The 15,797-nt window shown below is 46.7% G+C and overlaps 4 protein-coding genes across 4 annotated transcripts; 2 read left to right on the top strand and 2 right to left on the bottom strand.

Moving 5' to 3' along the window:
- The first annotated feature begins 6,813 nt into the window (after positions 1-6,813).
- Positions 6,814-7,391, top strand: BT62DRAFT_935061 (uncharacterized protein). The gene has a single exon (XM_043186849.1). The coding sequence runs from the start codon at positions 7,020-7,022 to the stop codon at positions 7,185-7,187; it is 168 nt and encodes a 55-aa protein (XP_043036938.1). The 5' UTR covers positions 6,814-7,019; the 3' UTR covers positions 7,188-7,391.
- A 298-nt stretch (positions 7,392-7,689) lies between these two features.
- BT62DRAFT_935059 (uncharacterized protein) lies at positions 7,690-8,853 on the bottom strand (the record flags this gene model as incomplete). Its single annotated transcript, XM_043186848.1, has 8 exons — positions 7,690-7,774; positions 7,832-7,954; positions 8,013-8,042; positions 8,096-8,185; positions 8,236-8,515; positions 8,567-8,590; positions 8,644-8,683; positions 8,739-8,853. The coding sequence occupies 8 exons, from the start codon at positions 8,848-8,850 to the stop codon at positions 7,721-7,723; spliced, it is 753 nt and encodes a 250-aa protein (XP_043036937.1). The 3' UTR covers positions 7,690-7,720.
- A 514-nt stretch (positions 8,854-9,367) lies between these two features.
- Positions 9,368-10,217, bottom strand: BT62DRAFT_1009249 (uncharacterized protein; the record flags this gene model as incomplete). Its single annotated transcript, XM_043177524.1, has 4 exons — positions 9,368-9,695; positions 9,750-9,780; positions 9,880-9,972; positions 10,064-10,217. 4 exons carry the CDS (start codon positions 10,215-10,217, stop codon positions 9,368-9,370), a joined length of 606 nt encoding a protein of 201 aa, XP_043036936.1.
- Positions 10,218-10,343: 126 nt separating this feature from the next.
- On the top strand, positions 10,344-11,071 carry BT62DRAFT_1009248 (uncharacterized protein; the record flags this gene model as incomplete). The annotated part of the gene is made up of 3 exons (XM_043177523.1): positions 10,344-10,372; positions 10,458-10,825; positions 10,887-11,071. The coding sequence occupies 3 exons, from the start codon at positions 10,344-10,346 to the stop codon at positions 11,069-11,071; spliced, it is 582 nt and encodes a 193-aa protein (XP_043036935.1).
- Between the last annotated feature and the right edge of the window lie 4,726 nt (positions 11,072-15,797).

Here is a 15,797-nt window from a genome sequence, read left to right as displayed (position 1 = left end):
GAGCCTCCACAATGCTGAACTCAACTATGACACCCATGACAAAGAGCTTCTAGCCATTTTTGAAGCCTTTAAACATTGGCGGCACTACCTCGAAGGCTCCGCGGACTCCATCGATGTTGTAACAGACCACAAGAACCTTGAATACTTTGCCACCACTAAGATTCTAACCTGCCGACAGGTCCACTGGTCCGAATACCTATCCCAGTTCAACCTAGTAATCCGGTTCCACCCTGGAAAACTTGGTGGGAAACCGGATGTGCTCACTAGACGATGGGACGTCTACCCTAAAGAGGGGGATAGCCAATATGCCCAAATCAACCCACACAATTTCCGACCTGTGTTCACCCAAGAACAACTCTCCGCGTCACTCCGAGCAACCTATCTCGAAGGCCCCACCCTACGGGCTAGTGCCATCATGGATATCGACAAACTCCACACCGATATCAGACAAGCACAATGCTCTGATGCTATGTCCTCCGACGGCCTCCGCCAGGCCAAGGCCGCCTCCGAATCCTCTCCCTCTCAATGGTCCATTGACAAATCCAACATCCTTCGCTTCGAAGGCTGCATCCATGTCCCAGACTCTGATGATCTCCGTCTCCATATACTACAGAACAATCATGACCACATCTTGGCAGGTCACTTTGGTCAAAACCGGACATTAGAACTAGTCCAGTGGAACTACACCTGGCCAAAGATGCGTGAATATGTCCGACACTATGTTAAGTCCTGCACAGTTTGTGGGCGCAACAAGGCACCCAGACACCACCCCTATGGGTTACTGAAACCTCTGCCAGTTCCCGAACAGCCATGGGATTCCATTTCCATGGACTTCATTGAACAACTACCGGACTCCAACAGATTCACCGCCATCTTAGTAGTCATAGACCGAGCTAGCAAGCAAGCCATCTTCATTCCCACTCATGACACCATCAACTCCGTGGAGCTCGCCCAACTTTTCCTTATCCACGTATTCTCCAAACATGGGGTACCCAGTCACATCACATCTGACCGCGGCTCTGAATTCGTCTCCCAATTTACTCGCGCCTTAGCTGTGGCCCTTGACATGGAACTCCACCTTACCTCTGGTTATCATCTGGAGGCCGACGGCCAAACTGAACGAGCAAACCAAACTCTGGAACAATACATCCGCATCTACTGCTCCTACCAGCAGGACAACTGGGACACCCTCTTACCCATTGCTGAATTCACCTACAATAATGCCCCTAACGCGTCCACCGGAATTTCCCCATTCTTCACTAACAAGGGTTACCACCCCAACATCACCGTTCACCCTGAAAGGGATATTGCCTCCGCCTGGGCCCGAGATTTCGCGGTCAACCTTGATGAACTCCATCAATTACTGAAGGATGAAATTTCTGAAGCCCAGTCTCGCTACAAGACCCAAGCAGACAAGCACTGGATTCCGGCACCTCCATTCACAGTGGGAGACAAGGTCTACCTCAGCTCCAAACATATCAAAACCACCTGCCCGACCAGAAAATTCTCGGAGAAATACCTTGGTCCTTTCAAAATCATAGCCCAACCTGGTACCCACTCCTTTACCCTGAGGCTTCCGCCGGACCTCTGGTCCATTCACCCCATCTTCCATGTGTCACAATTGGAACCCATAGAAGAAAACACCATTCCCAACCGAATCCAACCACCACCGCCTCCAGTCGAAGTTGACGGAGAAGAACATTTCGAAATAGCCCAAATCCTCGACTCTAAACTGGACCGCCGGTTCCGTTGCCCACTGCTGTACAAAATCCAGTGGCTAGGATACGAAGGTACCAACGAAGAATTTGCTTGGTTACCAGCCTCCGAGTTCTCCGCCGATGAATTTATTGAAGAATTCCACCACCGATACTCAGACAAACCAGGACCCTTGTCCAAAGTTATTCAAACATCCCATTCCTAATACAGTGCTACTCTGGACACCACCATTGCCCCACCTTACCATTTCAATTCTAACCACTAATTACCACCGATCGATCACCCTTCCTACACTTTCAAAGTCAAAAAAATTTTTTTTGTATGTACATTTTTTTTTCCACCACCAACATCCGACGCCCATTTCTATATACATTTTGTACAAAATATTTACAAAGAAGCGGAACCTGACGGGCCTGCACCAGAACCCGAACTCTCCCCCCGCTCCTTCAACTCCTCTATATCCTCGTCCAGCCTCTTTAACATCGCCTCCTGAAGATCCTCCACCTCCTGATCCCTCTCATCCTTGAAAATCAGTCGGACCTTCTTCCAGGCCTCCACCTCGGACTCTGAAAACAGCTCCGAAGGAGACGACATATCATCGGAACTGTAGTCGTCTTGAAGACCTGCCACAGTATCGTGAACATCCGCCACCTCGTCCGCCAACTCATCCACGCGATGCATCAACTTGCGTATCAATTGTGAAAGTTGGTGGAGACCGGCGGAGACCTCCACACTGCTGATCACCTCGCTCGCAGTGACCCCCTTGTTGAACGAACAGGCGGTTTTCTTGATCTTGCAGCGAGAGCAAGTCCGCCCTCGACCGGCGCCTTCGGTTACCAGGCGTGCATAACACTGGGCACCATCTTGACGACAGCGCACACAACTCCCTAAAAACAAAAAAAAGCTAAGTTGAGCCATGAAAGAAAACCAAGACACTTACTTTCACCATCTAACAATTCCTCGCCCCCCGCCGGTCCCGCCACTTCCAACTTTGCCCGCTTTTTGGGGCTAACAACCACCTCTGTCCCACTGCCATCCACTACGCTCCTCGACCTGAACTTGCGTTTACGGCCTTTCTCCGCTGGACCCACTGCCCTTCTCTTCCCCTCCCACACCCTCTTCCTCCCCTCCAGAGTCCCCTCGGATTCCTTGGACTCATCATCCCCCTCAGTCCCCTTGTCCTGTTCATCATCGGATTCTGGAGGCATAGGGCGAGTCACCTTCTTGAAGCGAAGACCGGGGCCAGGACCAAACCGTTCCACCAACACTCGACGAAGCCGGAAATCAACGGCCTCCATGGGGGTCATTTGCAACCCATCCTCTGCAACCATCCCCTCTGGCTCTACCTCCTCAGCCTCAGCCCTCGCCGCTGACTCCGCGGCCTCCCTCTCCTCAGCTTCCCTCCGAGCCGCCTCTTTCAATGCCTCCTCTGCCTCCTTAGCCTGCCTCTCCACGGCCTGCCGAACCTCCTCCCTCTTCCTCTCCAACTCCTCCTTCTGCTCCTTTTTCCGCGCCTCCCAGGCCACACGGCCCACCCGGACCCTTTCCTCCCGCTCCCGCTCCCCTTGCCATTCCAAATGGCTCTCCATGGCCTCCGCATATTCTTCCTCCACGGTTCGCCATTCCAGACGAAACAATTCCTTGGCCTCTTCAGGGCCATCGGGGGTGGATCCCCTCACCAAAGGCTCGGGAGTGCGTGAGCAACAATACGTGGCGAGCGACAACATAGGCGAAGATGGTGGTTTCAGATCAAGCTGAAAAAACTCCCACGGCCACCAACAATCTTCCATGTGGCCCCACCGGCCATCGGGATCTGCGCTCTTGAGGGCAAGAACGCTAAGAGGGGGATACTGTTACGCGCATGCCGCCGGCCTCCGTGTCACCTCAACCAACCGCGAATCCAATCACACCACCCACCGGACTCCGACCGCTTCCCATTACCTACTAATTTCATTTCACCAGTATCATTTCACATCCATATTTCACATTGTAATATCTAGACCCCGAACTCGGTAACAAATACCGACACCGGAACCCAATGGAACCTGACTCGGAATTAGCTACTATTAGTATATAAAGCCATGTACATCATCGTAGCTACTCAGTTCGAATATCAACTTGGATAAGCCATCTACACTGCGTACTCACTCCTCCCTATCTCATCCGTCGGATTCCGCTCTGAAGGATACTCCTGTTCACTTCTCTGACAGAACTCCGTTCTGTCCATCCAGATCCTTGGGCTCCGACTCAAGGGTGACGTTGCCAATAGCTTCGTCAACGCCCATGCACTCCGCTGGACTCTGCGTGTGCACTCAAGCCCACTCGATTGGCATGTTCCTAACAGTATAAGACAATGGTTCAGTGAGTCTGTTTGTATACTTCCTTTTTTAGCAGGGTAATCTTCAAAAGAAATCCATAGACACTTTGAAACATTAGATAGATAGATTATGCACTGCTTGGTGTCATGGATCATCACTCACAGCCATCTTAATCAAAGAAATTAAACTCAATTTAATTTTATACAACTTTCACATAGCATTACATTCTTAAGGTAAGTATTCTGTTATGAAAAACCAATTAGACTTCACCCTCCCATAGAATGTGTAGTCCTAGTGTTAAGTATGGTTGCTAGTTAGCCAGCACTGAAAGCTTGTGGTCTATACTCTTGATTCTCAAATCTGAGTCCATCTGGTTTCAGCTATAAAACCAATAGTTTCAATATGAGATAACACAATGCTCAAGCTGGATACAAGTCACCAATGAAAGTTTATGATGATCATAAGTTGGTAAAAAATGTGGAAGATAAAAATATGCTCTGAATGTTACTAAAACAAACAGGCTGAACTTGGTATTTTCTGTTGTGTAAATCTGGTAAAGGTTGTGCAACCCTCAACTACTTTGCTTTGAGATACAATCATTTCCAACAATGATATTGCTCTTGTCTTCAAACTCAAATGTCAATCCTGTCAACTCTGTACAGCTGTGTAGCTGAGAGACCCTCTCTTCCTTCTCAGGCTGATTTAGTCTCATGTTAAATGAAACAGAGCATGCAAGTGTGATGTAAAATGGAACACTTCAACCAAAGTAGTTTTTTTGACCAGCTCATCATACATGTAAACACTGAGCTGTGTCAATGCACTCAGTGTCCCAGAGATACTGTTGAAAAATGGAAGGTAGACAAGAGAAGACCAACAAAGAGGTTTTTCCAGTGGGAAGATATAGAGGTAATTATGGAAAGAAGGGAATAATCTGAGATATCCTCTTCACTGTAGATCATGGTCCCTACACAGTGATAGTTTATCATCTATTAGGACACATGAAAGAAAGAACTCATTCAGGATCTCTGAGAGGAAATAATTGATGAGTGAGGGTTTAAGGCCAATCAGCAGTTAGAAATGTGTTTGAGTATCCAACTTTTCTCATTCAAAAGTGACTCTTTGGGAGCATCCTGGGTGAGTGACATGCATTGCTAGAGGATAGACAGATATTGCTCTCCTTTGTGGACAAGGGCTTCCAGTTCCACATGTTCATTACCAACAGAAGCATTGTTGCACTTCAAGAAATATTCAAGTTATGCTACTGAGATCCCATTTGGAAAGAGATGGTGTGAATCCCACCAAGGGATGTGAAAGAATCCTATTGTTGTTAGATCCACTCAGCATGTGATGAGGACATGTGATAAACTAGCACTGTATTGAGTTCATACAGTCATGCTAGAGTCCACTTATTGTGCAATCTGATGGAATGCACCAAGGCTGTTCACAGAATAGGCTTGAGAAGAGGAAAGTGGTATAGATAAACTTTAGCTCAAAGCTGAGGTATTACAATGAGAGCTATCCTACTTATATACATTTCTGCAAGATGTAAATATAGTCCTCTATCTATTATGCATTCTTATGCTATGGTGTTGTAGTTTTCTGGTCATCAGAGACAGAACAATAGGGTATTATCTGTTGATGAGGCATTCATTGCATGTCAAAGATGTTATGATTTTTCCTTTTCTAATTCCTTTTTCAAACTTAACCCCTATTCATGCTTAGTCAGGGCACTTAGACCAGCACTTAAGACTGTGAGATGGGCTTAGTCATCACAACAAGCCCAGTTGGCCATTGTCTTTCAATGCAACAGTGTTGCCTGACAATGCACAAGGACACTATTGTAGATAGTAATGATGTTCAAGGACAACAAGCATAGGAGCCAGCATGAACATAATAAGTAGGAGTATTTATAGTAGTATGATAGACCTATATATAAGTAGGACAGCTCTTGCTGGTATACCCCAGCTTTGAGCTAAAGTTTATTCACACATCATTCTATCCTTGAGCCAAAACTAAAGGCCTTATCACACCATGATCTATATTCACAATAAGTGAACTCTGATGTTCCACTTGAAGTGTGAAGTGATGTCAGTTTATCACATATCTAGAATGACATGCAGCTTGAGTCTAACAATTAGCTCAAAGCTTCAAACTCTCTTTCCTCACACACTATAGTGTGGAGGAAACTGAATGCCATCTATCAACCCATCAGACCTTACCTTTGATCATGAGTTCTTTGAACTCCTCACATCTATCATTGGAACATTGTTGGAATTATTGGTGATCATACAGCTATGCTGTAGACACCAATCAATCACTGCCTGGGCAGTTAGACACTACCAGGAGTTTCAAAACATCCACTGAATCTTATGCAATGTAACCCCCCACCTGTGCCTGAAGGCTGTGGGAGTGCTTGCAACTATACAATTGAGTATGCCGCACCGGCTCTATGATGTTCGGGCATTGACCAAGACAAGATACTTGATGATCATTCTTCTGACCACTCCAACCATTCTGCTGTGTTTCTGAGTGGAAACGTCACCACAGATACCGAGGGTACAACGCCACATCCGGGGTCGACGATAATGGATGTAATTTTACCATAGCTTGGAGGACGTACCATGGTTCCAGGAACATCACTGTTTCCGGTGTTCGCTTCTCTCTCTATAACACCACCCAACAAGCTGTAGTTTCGTTTGCCAACAACACAGCGATCATCTCTCCAAGCGTCATTTTCTACCCGTTCTCTCTCCTTGACCACGACTCGGACTGTGAAGCAATCGACGGCGGTAACACTCCGAGTCCAGGATTTGGCTCTCGTGCAAGTACGTCGTCATCATGAGCTGGCTTTTTGACCAGCTACATGGTGTCATAATGTTCATGAGCATCGGGGCCCAGCAATGGTTCTCTCAGACGAACGTGTTGATGGATAATCTGTTCTCGATGAATGAGACCGCATAGACGTTCAGTCCGAATCCCCTTAATATGACACGTGCTAGAGGAGATCCTGGTGAATGCGATGGTTGCGCTGATAAGTTCAGGGGAAGCTATGACGATAGTGGAGGCATCGGTTGCGCGAGATCAGATCGTGTGGGTATATCAGTGTACGGCTGGATGTGGTATAGCGGGGTTGGCTTGTATAGTAAAGAATAAGGAGATGGGCGATTTGGGATTCTCAGCTATCGTTAGGGCAACTAGGAACGAGGATTTGGATTGTGTTTCTGGTGATGAGGATGTGAAGGATGACGCAGTTTTGCAATATGGGTCAAAGAGGAAGGATGACCTAGGTCATTTTCGCATATTTGAATTAGCACAGTAGCAGCGGCACACATGATTCATGAAAACACCCAGTGGATGAAATCTACGACGAGAGAAACCGATGTGGAGAAGTCAACCGTCGGACGTTCATTTAGGCGCAGTTGTTCTAGTTGCCTGAAGTTCCAATGAGACAAGAAGATACTGGGCATCCAAAAATGTTGGTGATGAGACACGTTGGCAAGGAATCTGCATTTACTCTGGACACAGCATTAAGAAAGCATCTGGCGTGAATTGTGTTGATACACATCACGTGGCAGGCTCGATCTGGATTGGTGCAGCGATGTTGGTAGGAAATGATTCGGAAAGACTGCGCTGTATGATTTACAAATAGAAATAAGCAGTAACAGGCAATCAGAATATAGCTCCGATCAGCAGCTCTCATCCTTGACAAACCAAACACCCCATACACCGCTGAAAATACCCTAAAAGGCCACATCATCAACGACTCAGGAACTATGTACAGTGCAAAGACCGCTTACCCGATGGTCACAGCTATTCGGCTGGTCGAAATGATACCCACCATAGTCTACAGGTGTCGTAGAGCACATCTCTCGCCAATTATCCCATGGCGGCTGATGATTCCCCATATGAGCTTCAATGCGCTAAAACATAACCATTGGTCAGATCGGCAGTGGTAAGGACCGAAGTCGTTGGACATACGCGACGCTTTGAGCCTTTCGCTACGCATCCCTGAAGAATGTGTCAAATCAATGAAGTATCTATTACCGAAATTTAAAACACACCTTATCCTGGAAGTCCTCCCACAGTGTCTTACAGCTTGGCTCATTCGACTCGACCGTCCAATGACCATAAATCCGAGGGTTCGTCGGCGCCTAAAGGAGGATGAGGCGACAGAATTTCTTGGAAGTGACGCTGGACTCACAGAATCATCCACATCAACGGTACAATACCCTGGCTTCTCGAAATCGACGCTGTGAATGGTAATTTCCTTCTCCTTGCACCATCGCAAGCCATCTTCGCCTGAGGGTACGCCCATTAGCTGAGCAGAGTATTCGCGGGTGCTATAGCGTAGACATCGGTTTGACGGAGTCAGGTCCGCCCATGCGAGACCGTCATGTATGATTTGGTGCCTTTTCTTCTTTACGAATCCGCTGAGTACGAACAGGCAGATTACGAAGATTACCATGGCACGAAGGATTCGCCTTCAGGATAATTATCAGTGCTGGTGAAAAGACTAGAATCTTCAGACGCACTTCGATGATGGTGACGTGTGGGTCCTGCGAGGCTATTCTTTATCTGTACTATGGGTAATGAATGGTTAAACACTTACAAGGGCGCTGGATTGGAAAGAGGTAATTGTCCAGAGTTGGCTGTACAGAATGGAACGGTAAGAAGGGGCCGTTTCATAAAAGAGCAGTCACGTACTGGGGTACAAAGGGCGGCGCTCATTCACGTTTGTCACTCCCCGTTCAAGGTCATTGCTATACGGAGGCGGTGGTTGTACCTGGGAGCTAGAGGTAGCTGTACTTGCGTCCATTGGCAGTAACCGTGATGACTGCCTTTCGTCGACATTCTCCTTGATGCTCACGGTCATGATGGTTGGAGACAGAGCCGCAGCGTTGGGTTAGGGTTCCGCTCTTGGATTTCGGATGTTCGGCCCGAATGCTGGCAGTGTATTTTCGACCATCTCTGCATTCTACGACTATGTAACACACCAATGGACTGTCTAAGAACGATTAGGGATACAGTATACCTTCCACATGTATTTCTCCACAAAGAAACAGAAGACGGACGGCGAAGTCTATCCAGGTGAAAACTGAAGGATGTAATGAGAAAGGACTTACGGCAGACCAAGACGCGCCCGGAATTGAACCTAGCTCGAGCTGTACGAAACATGCGTTACACCGAAGACATTTAGTACAGTCCCGAGATCATAAGCGGTACATCAATCCTGTCACTGCAGAGATCTCTTAATTCATTGACCCAACAGAGTGTGTCATTCAAAGCCAGAGAGCGAGGTGCGAATGGTCGGTAAATGTCCCACCCCATTCAAGTTATGCCGACCAAGACAGTCCAATTAGAACGTGAAAGCTTCGAGACGGAGACAGTATAAGCTGTGGATAATCAGTCATCGTAGGGAGCTTCTTAGTCTCAATAGAACGCCTCACCCGTTGCCAAATCTTCGCTGTGCTGGTTAAGTAAACCACATTGATCAAAAGTTCCACGAGAGAAGGGGAATGAAATAGCGTATCAGGAACGACATGAACCACAACGACGACTGTTCCTGCAGCTGAGGCTACTGCACCACTCGGATTCAACACCAAGGAGAGGAAGCCCCCTTGTATACGAAAGACATTCCCCAAGCCTCGCCTAACGTTGCCGCTGCGAATGGCGGTAATTCAGCTTGTATATCAGGTGCGAGCTGGATATATGTACTTTATTAATAGAGTAGAGACAGCCCCCATAACTAAAAATATGAGAAGAAACGATCCGATTCTGAATTATGGTTACGCTGCTAAGCTTCCTCCCACGCTGGTCTTGATAGCTTTGTTCTTTCACACCGAACTGGCTCCGTGCGGTGTCGATGCTCCCCGGTCAATGGCTTGTACACACACGAGAAACTGGTAGGCCTGGGGAGGAAGTCGGTGGGCCTTTATTCCTGTTTCCTATTATCAGATTCATAAGTTAAAGAAGTTTCGAGCATGGAACGATTGGCAAAACTCACGACGGAAATTAAACGAGTATCGAACCATCGATCAGTACAGAGGCTGCACCGATGCGAACGACACACTCAGTGGGGGACGGTGGGTCAAGGGGAAAAGAATCTAAGGTCGTCTGCGCCGTCCTCGTATGGAAGTCTGGTAATTTCCTTGGAAAGACGGCCGCTTGGCTATTGCTCCCCATTATGTCATTCTTTCGAGGTATTCAAAATGTCCAGTCGGTCCGAAAGTTCGCTCTGATGAGAAGGATTCTACGTAAATACGGAAAAAGACGCACCGTGGCGTAACAAATGAATATTGCTTCCCCGCCATGTTCCGTGGATCACGTCTGAGGAAGGGGTACGTCGAAACCTGGATGTATGCGTATTAAACATTTCTGGATGCACTCACAGTCAAGATCGTTGAACTAATACTAACAACAGAGGGACGCGCCAACTGTTACGTTCCTGCCTTGCTCTTCGGCGCATTGTACGGAACTGCTCGCCTCAGAGAGGACAAGATTGAATCCGCTCCATCCGCTTGAAAAAGCCATGCTTTTAGGCGATCAAACGCCCGCAAAGGAGAAATACTCGTACTGGCACATCGTTCATATCCGCGAAGGGAATACGAGCACGGCGTCGTCCATGTCGTGTGCTTGTCATCGAGATTCGCGGCATTGTGCAGTGTTCTATTATCATTGCATCCTAACGCGAACGGTAGTCCTGCCTGCAGAAATAGAGCCACATGATGCTCACTTTGACTTCAATGCCGCGACTGGCGCTACTCGGAACTCCGATGTTAAACTATCACCTCGTACATGTAGAATTGAAGGCACCAGATATCGGTGAAAATTGCGCTGCGCGAAATACTTTAGGAGCATTCGAACAAACGTCTCGCTGTTCTGTCGGCTTCTTTCATAGTTGGCTAAAATTGAACATTATCACCGCGGCGAGCAACGATATGGAAGAGGAGATAAAACAAGCAAAAAGATTGATAAAAGCGAAGCGTTATGTCGGGCCCCAAAGTCCGAATCCCCTCGCCACCATAACAATTACTTAGGTGGACCGCACTTGTCAGTTTGTATTTCCTCTATTTATTTCAATACCTCAATGAGTTCTGGCACCAACGGGCATCGCGTAAGTATCCGCTAATAAATTCCGGGCCTATGTTCTGGAATCTGTCTTTTGAACACTCAGTGCAGCTTATAAACACGCCGACACTGTGTTCTCTAATACAGGGGGGATAACGTTACTCGAGAATGTTTGAACCTGAAATACACTCCGACATAAGTACTATGTCTCTTGCCTTGAAGACGACGTGCTGGTGATCACATTTTGACATACCTGTCATCATCGATTAGTGGTAATGCTGAAGGAGAATATGATGGTTCGAATCCGTTGATTGGCAATCAAGTATGTCGCTGAAGCTCTTTACCATTTTGGCAGCTGTAAATAATAAATAATCTCTGAAGTCGCCACCGACTATTTGTGTGCGAGTCCAGGAGTGCCCTGAATGGTAGATTCCCCTACATGACATCCCCAAATCCCGATGAACATCCCATCAGCCTACAGACCTCTCTATACCAGAAGCCAGGCCTAGTGGCTTGCCTCAAGGGGATGTTGAAAAAGAAGAAAGACATGAGTACCCTCTCTGATGACCAGACAACTGAAACTGGAACCATCATCTCACAGGGTTCCAAAACCCATGGATCCTGCACCCCATCTCTAACCATGAGGACAAGGACCTCCCTCCAAACTTCTTTAATGACTCACCATCTCCTGATAGAACCACTTCTATGAGAACCCCTAGGATTAGAGACAATGCTAGAGACTCCCTTGATGCCACTAGGATGACTCTAGGATCCTGTCACATCTTGCCATGCCCAGGAAGTCCAAGACATGACTCCCTCTATGCAACTCTGAGTGAGAGTCCTGCTTGCCACCCCAGTCCAAATAGCCATGAGCTGGAGCTGACAGAGGAGCAGCGAGACCAAGCAGAGGAGGAAAAATGAGCCAGGGATAGAATTATCCACCAACTCTTCTCAGACTGGGACATCAACATCCCTTTTAACTATGATGCTGCACTATAGCAAAGAGAGCAATGAGAAGCAGAAGAGTGAGCTCAGCCTAGCTCCAGGCAAGATCAAGAAGACCTTGCAGAGCACACCCAGGAAGAGGCTCAGTGAGCAGCTGAAGAAGAAGAATATGACAGACAGAGGCATGAGCAGCAGCAGAGAGCCAAGGCTGCCTGCCTGGAAAGTGGTTTCTCAGGCTGGTATAGTCTCCAAAGTGAATTATCCACTCCTGTTTTCCAGGAGTCCAGTACCATTAACAGTGACCCATGGGCAGAACCTTACAGCCTAGTCACCCCTAGCAAGGTTGACTAAAGGGAAAATAGGGATGGAGTCCTCTACCCCCCTTGATGAACCACCAGCCCTGAGACCCTCACCTATCTCTCTTCCTGGCACACCCTCAGTGTTAACATCATCAATAAGGGTGATGAGTCTGTTCTCAACTTTTACAGACTACAAATACCTCTCAATGCCCATGTCTCTGACCACACCCTCCAAGGATACCTTGGAAGCCAGGTTGCTTGACAGTTCCTCAATGAGAGATTCTACAGAAACTTCTGAGTCTATAGCGAGAGCTTGAAGGCAGTGTGAGCAGCTGGCAGCAATAGGTACAACACCCTGATTAGAGCTGGTCCTTGAGCAGTCTTCACCACCACCTCTGCCTCTCTCAATGCTGAGGCTGAGCCCAGTACCCAGCCTCAGCAGCTCCTCAGCAACCATCAAACCTTCTGCAGAGAGTCTCTTTGACCAGCCTGTTGGTTCTCTCCTCAGGAAGGACAGTGAGGGTGATGAGAGAGAGGATGATGAGGAAATGGAGGACAGCAAGGAGCCTCATAGATTTATTGACTATGTTGCTGAAGACACTGACAAAGAGGCCCTGGAAGAGAAGATACAGAGAGTGAGAATAGGGGAGTATCAGGATCTATACAAAACAGGGATAACATTTTTGTGGCATGATGCCAAGTGGTTGGCATCACAGAAAGGACAGATACATATTAATGCAGAATGAGAGAAATGGCAGAATATTCTACAATATTCTGCTATGAAATATGCCATTGACATCTATAATGCCTGACACCCAGAAGACCAACTTCAAGAATTGCCACTATATAAATCAAGATTCAACATCCAACCAATGCTATGGTCACCATCAGTATGAAGCCAATATTTGTACTCCACCCCATTGGTTTGATCATTGGCCATTTGGCTGTCATATTCTAAGCCACAGCCAACCATCTGACCAACTGGCTTCTGAAACCCTTGGACTGGCAGGAGAAGCTGACTCCTTGAAGCCCAGCTACTGCCAGATGAGGCATCAGGAAGCAGTACTGGAAAAGAACTGGTCCAGAATGATCCAGAAGCTGTCAAGATAGGCTTTACCATCAGGAATGGAGTTATCATCAAGAAAGAAGCCCTCCCACAGGGAAGCCTGATAGCTGATGACAACTGATTACATTCATTTCCAGGACCACCAACTGAATGGAGGTGACTGCCCTTCAGTGAATGGCCCAATCCAATGGGCATATTACCTGAGAATGCTGCTGTTCTGCAGTGCAGGCCTGATCTGATGCAGAAGCCCCACTCCTTCAAGGGGGCTTCTGATAATATCAACTGATTTCTCATTGACTGTGAACAGTACTTTGAGGTTTACATTGCTTACCTAAGCAGTGACATGAACAGGGTGGCCTTTGTCACCTCAAACCTAGAAGACAAGGCAAAAACTTGGTGGATTCTGATATCCCCAAACTTCTACTCCACTATGTGACAACACCTTCATTTCTCATCCTAGCCAGTGTTCAAACAAATGCTGAATGACAAATTCATTGATCTGATGGTGCAGAAAGTATATAAACAGAAGATCAAGGAATAGAAGATGAGAGACAAAGTGGCAACAGATTATTTCAATGAGCTTGAGTGGCTTGCCAAGCTTGCCAGTATTCAAGAAGACATAGCAAATGATGGATGAATGGTTGAGGCCCTCAAGAGAGGATCCCCACCTTTCTACATCATGATGATCTCAGCCACTGGGAAATTCATTCTGATCAGATACAATAAATGGAAAGAATGCATCATTGAGATGTACAAGAAGTGGCAGCAGCAAAAAGCAGAACAGTTCATCTTGCAGGACTTCTGAAAACCAAACCAACCCTTGGGTTTGAGCTCCAAAAACAACAACCTGCCTGTCAAAACAGGATTCTTGATGGCTGGTCCCTCATTTACAGCACAGAAGACAGGGACAGAAACAACATTCACAGGGGCTGAGAAGCCTATAGACATAGACCAACTAAAGAAAGAAGGGAAATGCTTTAACTGTGGCCAAAAGGGCCACATGTCAAAAGACTGCCTGAAGAAGAAGCATATCTGAGAAGCTATTTGGGCCCAAATTGCCAAGCTACAGAAGAAAGCAGAGGAGCTTGGTGCTGAAACTAAGGTTGAAGAAGTAAAAGATGGGGCTGATCAGTGAGTGATTCCACTGAGTCAGCCAAAGAACTTAACAGTGTGCAAACCACAGCTGCTGGATGGACTGATAGTACTTTTGTAGCTATGACTAAATTATGCATGCATTTGGATATACCCAATATGTGACCCATTTCACACACCAAAGAATTGCTTAAAAGAACTGAAATGCCTGAGGGCCAAACAGGAGGAGAGATCCTCAGATGGCTCAAGCCATTCAATACTGAATAGACCTGAAGAGCAATCAAGGATGCTCAGACAGAAGGAGAAGCAAAGATGGTACTCAAGAATTAGATACATAAAACCTGAGCCAAGGAGATCACCAATGAAATGATCAAAGGGATGAAGGAGGCAGAAAGATGTCAAGCCTTAGAATGGCTCAATGAGTTGTGAGGACCACAGAGATATGTTTGCTGCACTCAAACTTGGGGATGAGATCTAACAGTCAAAGCTCAGATTAAAACACTGATAAATTGATCAATGCACACTATAACTATACTGGTGGACAGCAGCTGTACTGGCAGCTCAATTAATCAGGCTTTTGTTGACAAGCACCATTTACTGACCTGCACCACTGCTGCCCCAATACTGGTCTATAATGCTGATGGGACCAAAAACCAGATAGGATCAATAACTGAATTCATCAAATTATGCCTAACTATCAGAGATCACTCAGAGTGAATCAATCTTGTGGTCACTGACTTGAGAACTAAGGAGGTGTTTCTTGGCCATGACTGGTTGATCTGCTGACACACACTCTCCATGTTCAGGCATGTAAAATTGCAAAAATTATGAATACATGGACTGCATTTCAGTCCAGTAAGCATGTAACTGAGAATAGGACAAGAGCATGCAGAAACCTAGGTATCATAAGGCTAAACTGAAGTAACAATGAGCAGAGTGCATGGCCTAGTAGCAGACTAATACCAGAGGGGTTAGACTGCATGTGAGGTCCCAGCACTTGGCTCTAAACACACCAATACCATTACAAGAGAGCATGCTAAAGATAAAAAGAATATGATCAAAATATGATTGGCAATCCTGATCACATTGATCAAAGATGCATGGTCATTGATGCACTGAGGGGACATGCCTTAGAACAGAGAACTGAGATCCAAAGAAAGGTATCTGAATAACTGAGTGCTGAATGGAGAAATAGAGTGATGGCAACAAAGGAATAGATAGAGGAATACTACCCTCAGAGATGAATAGCACATGTACTGCTCAGAGACTTGCACACATACTTATAGTGCCTTA

Source organism: Guyanagaster necrorhizus (genome assembly GCF_019112545.1).
Source record: "Guyanagaster necrorhizus MCA 3950 unplaced genomic scaffold BT62scaffold_23, whole genome shotgun sequence".
Lineage (NCBI taxonomy): Eukaryota > Fungi > Basidiomycota > Agaricomycetes > Agaricales > Physalacriaceae > Guyanagaster > Guyanagaster necrorhizus.
Note: the sequence above shows the minus strand (reverse complement) of the source record. Positions and strands in the feature narration are given on the sequence as shown.

Bases quoted from the DNA above. Each gene is read 5' to 3' on its own strand.
- BT62DRAFT_935061 (XM_043186849.1), top strand. From the start codon at position 7,020: ATGACACGTGCTAGAGGAGATCCTGGTGAATGCGATGGTTGCGCTGAT.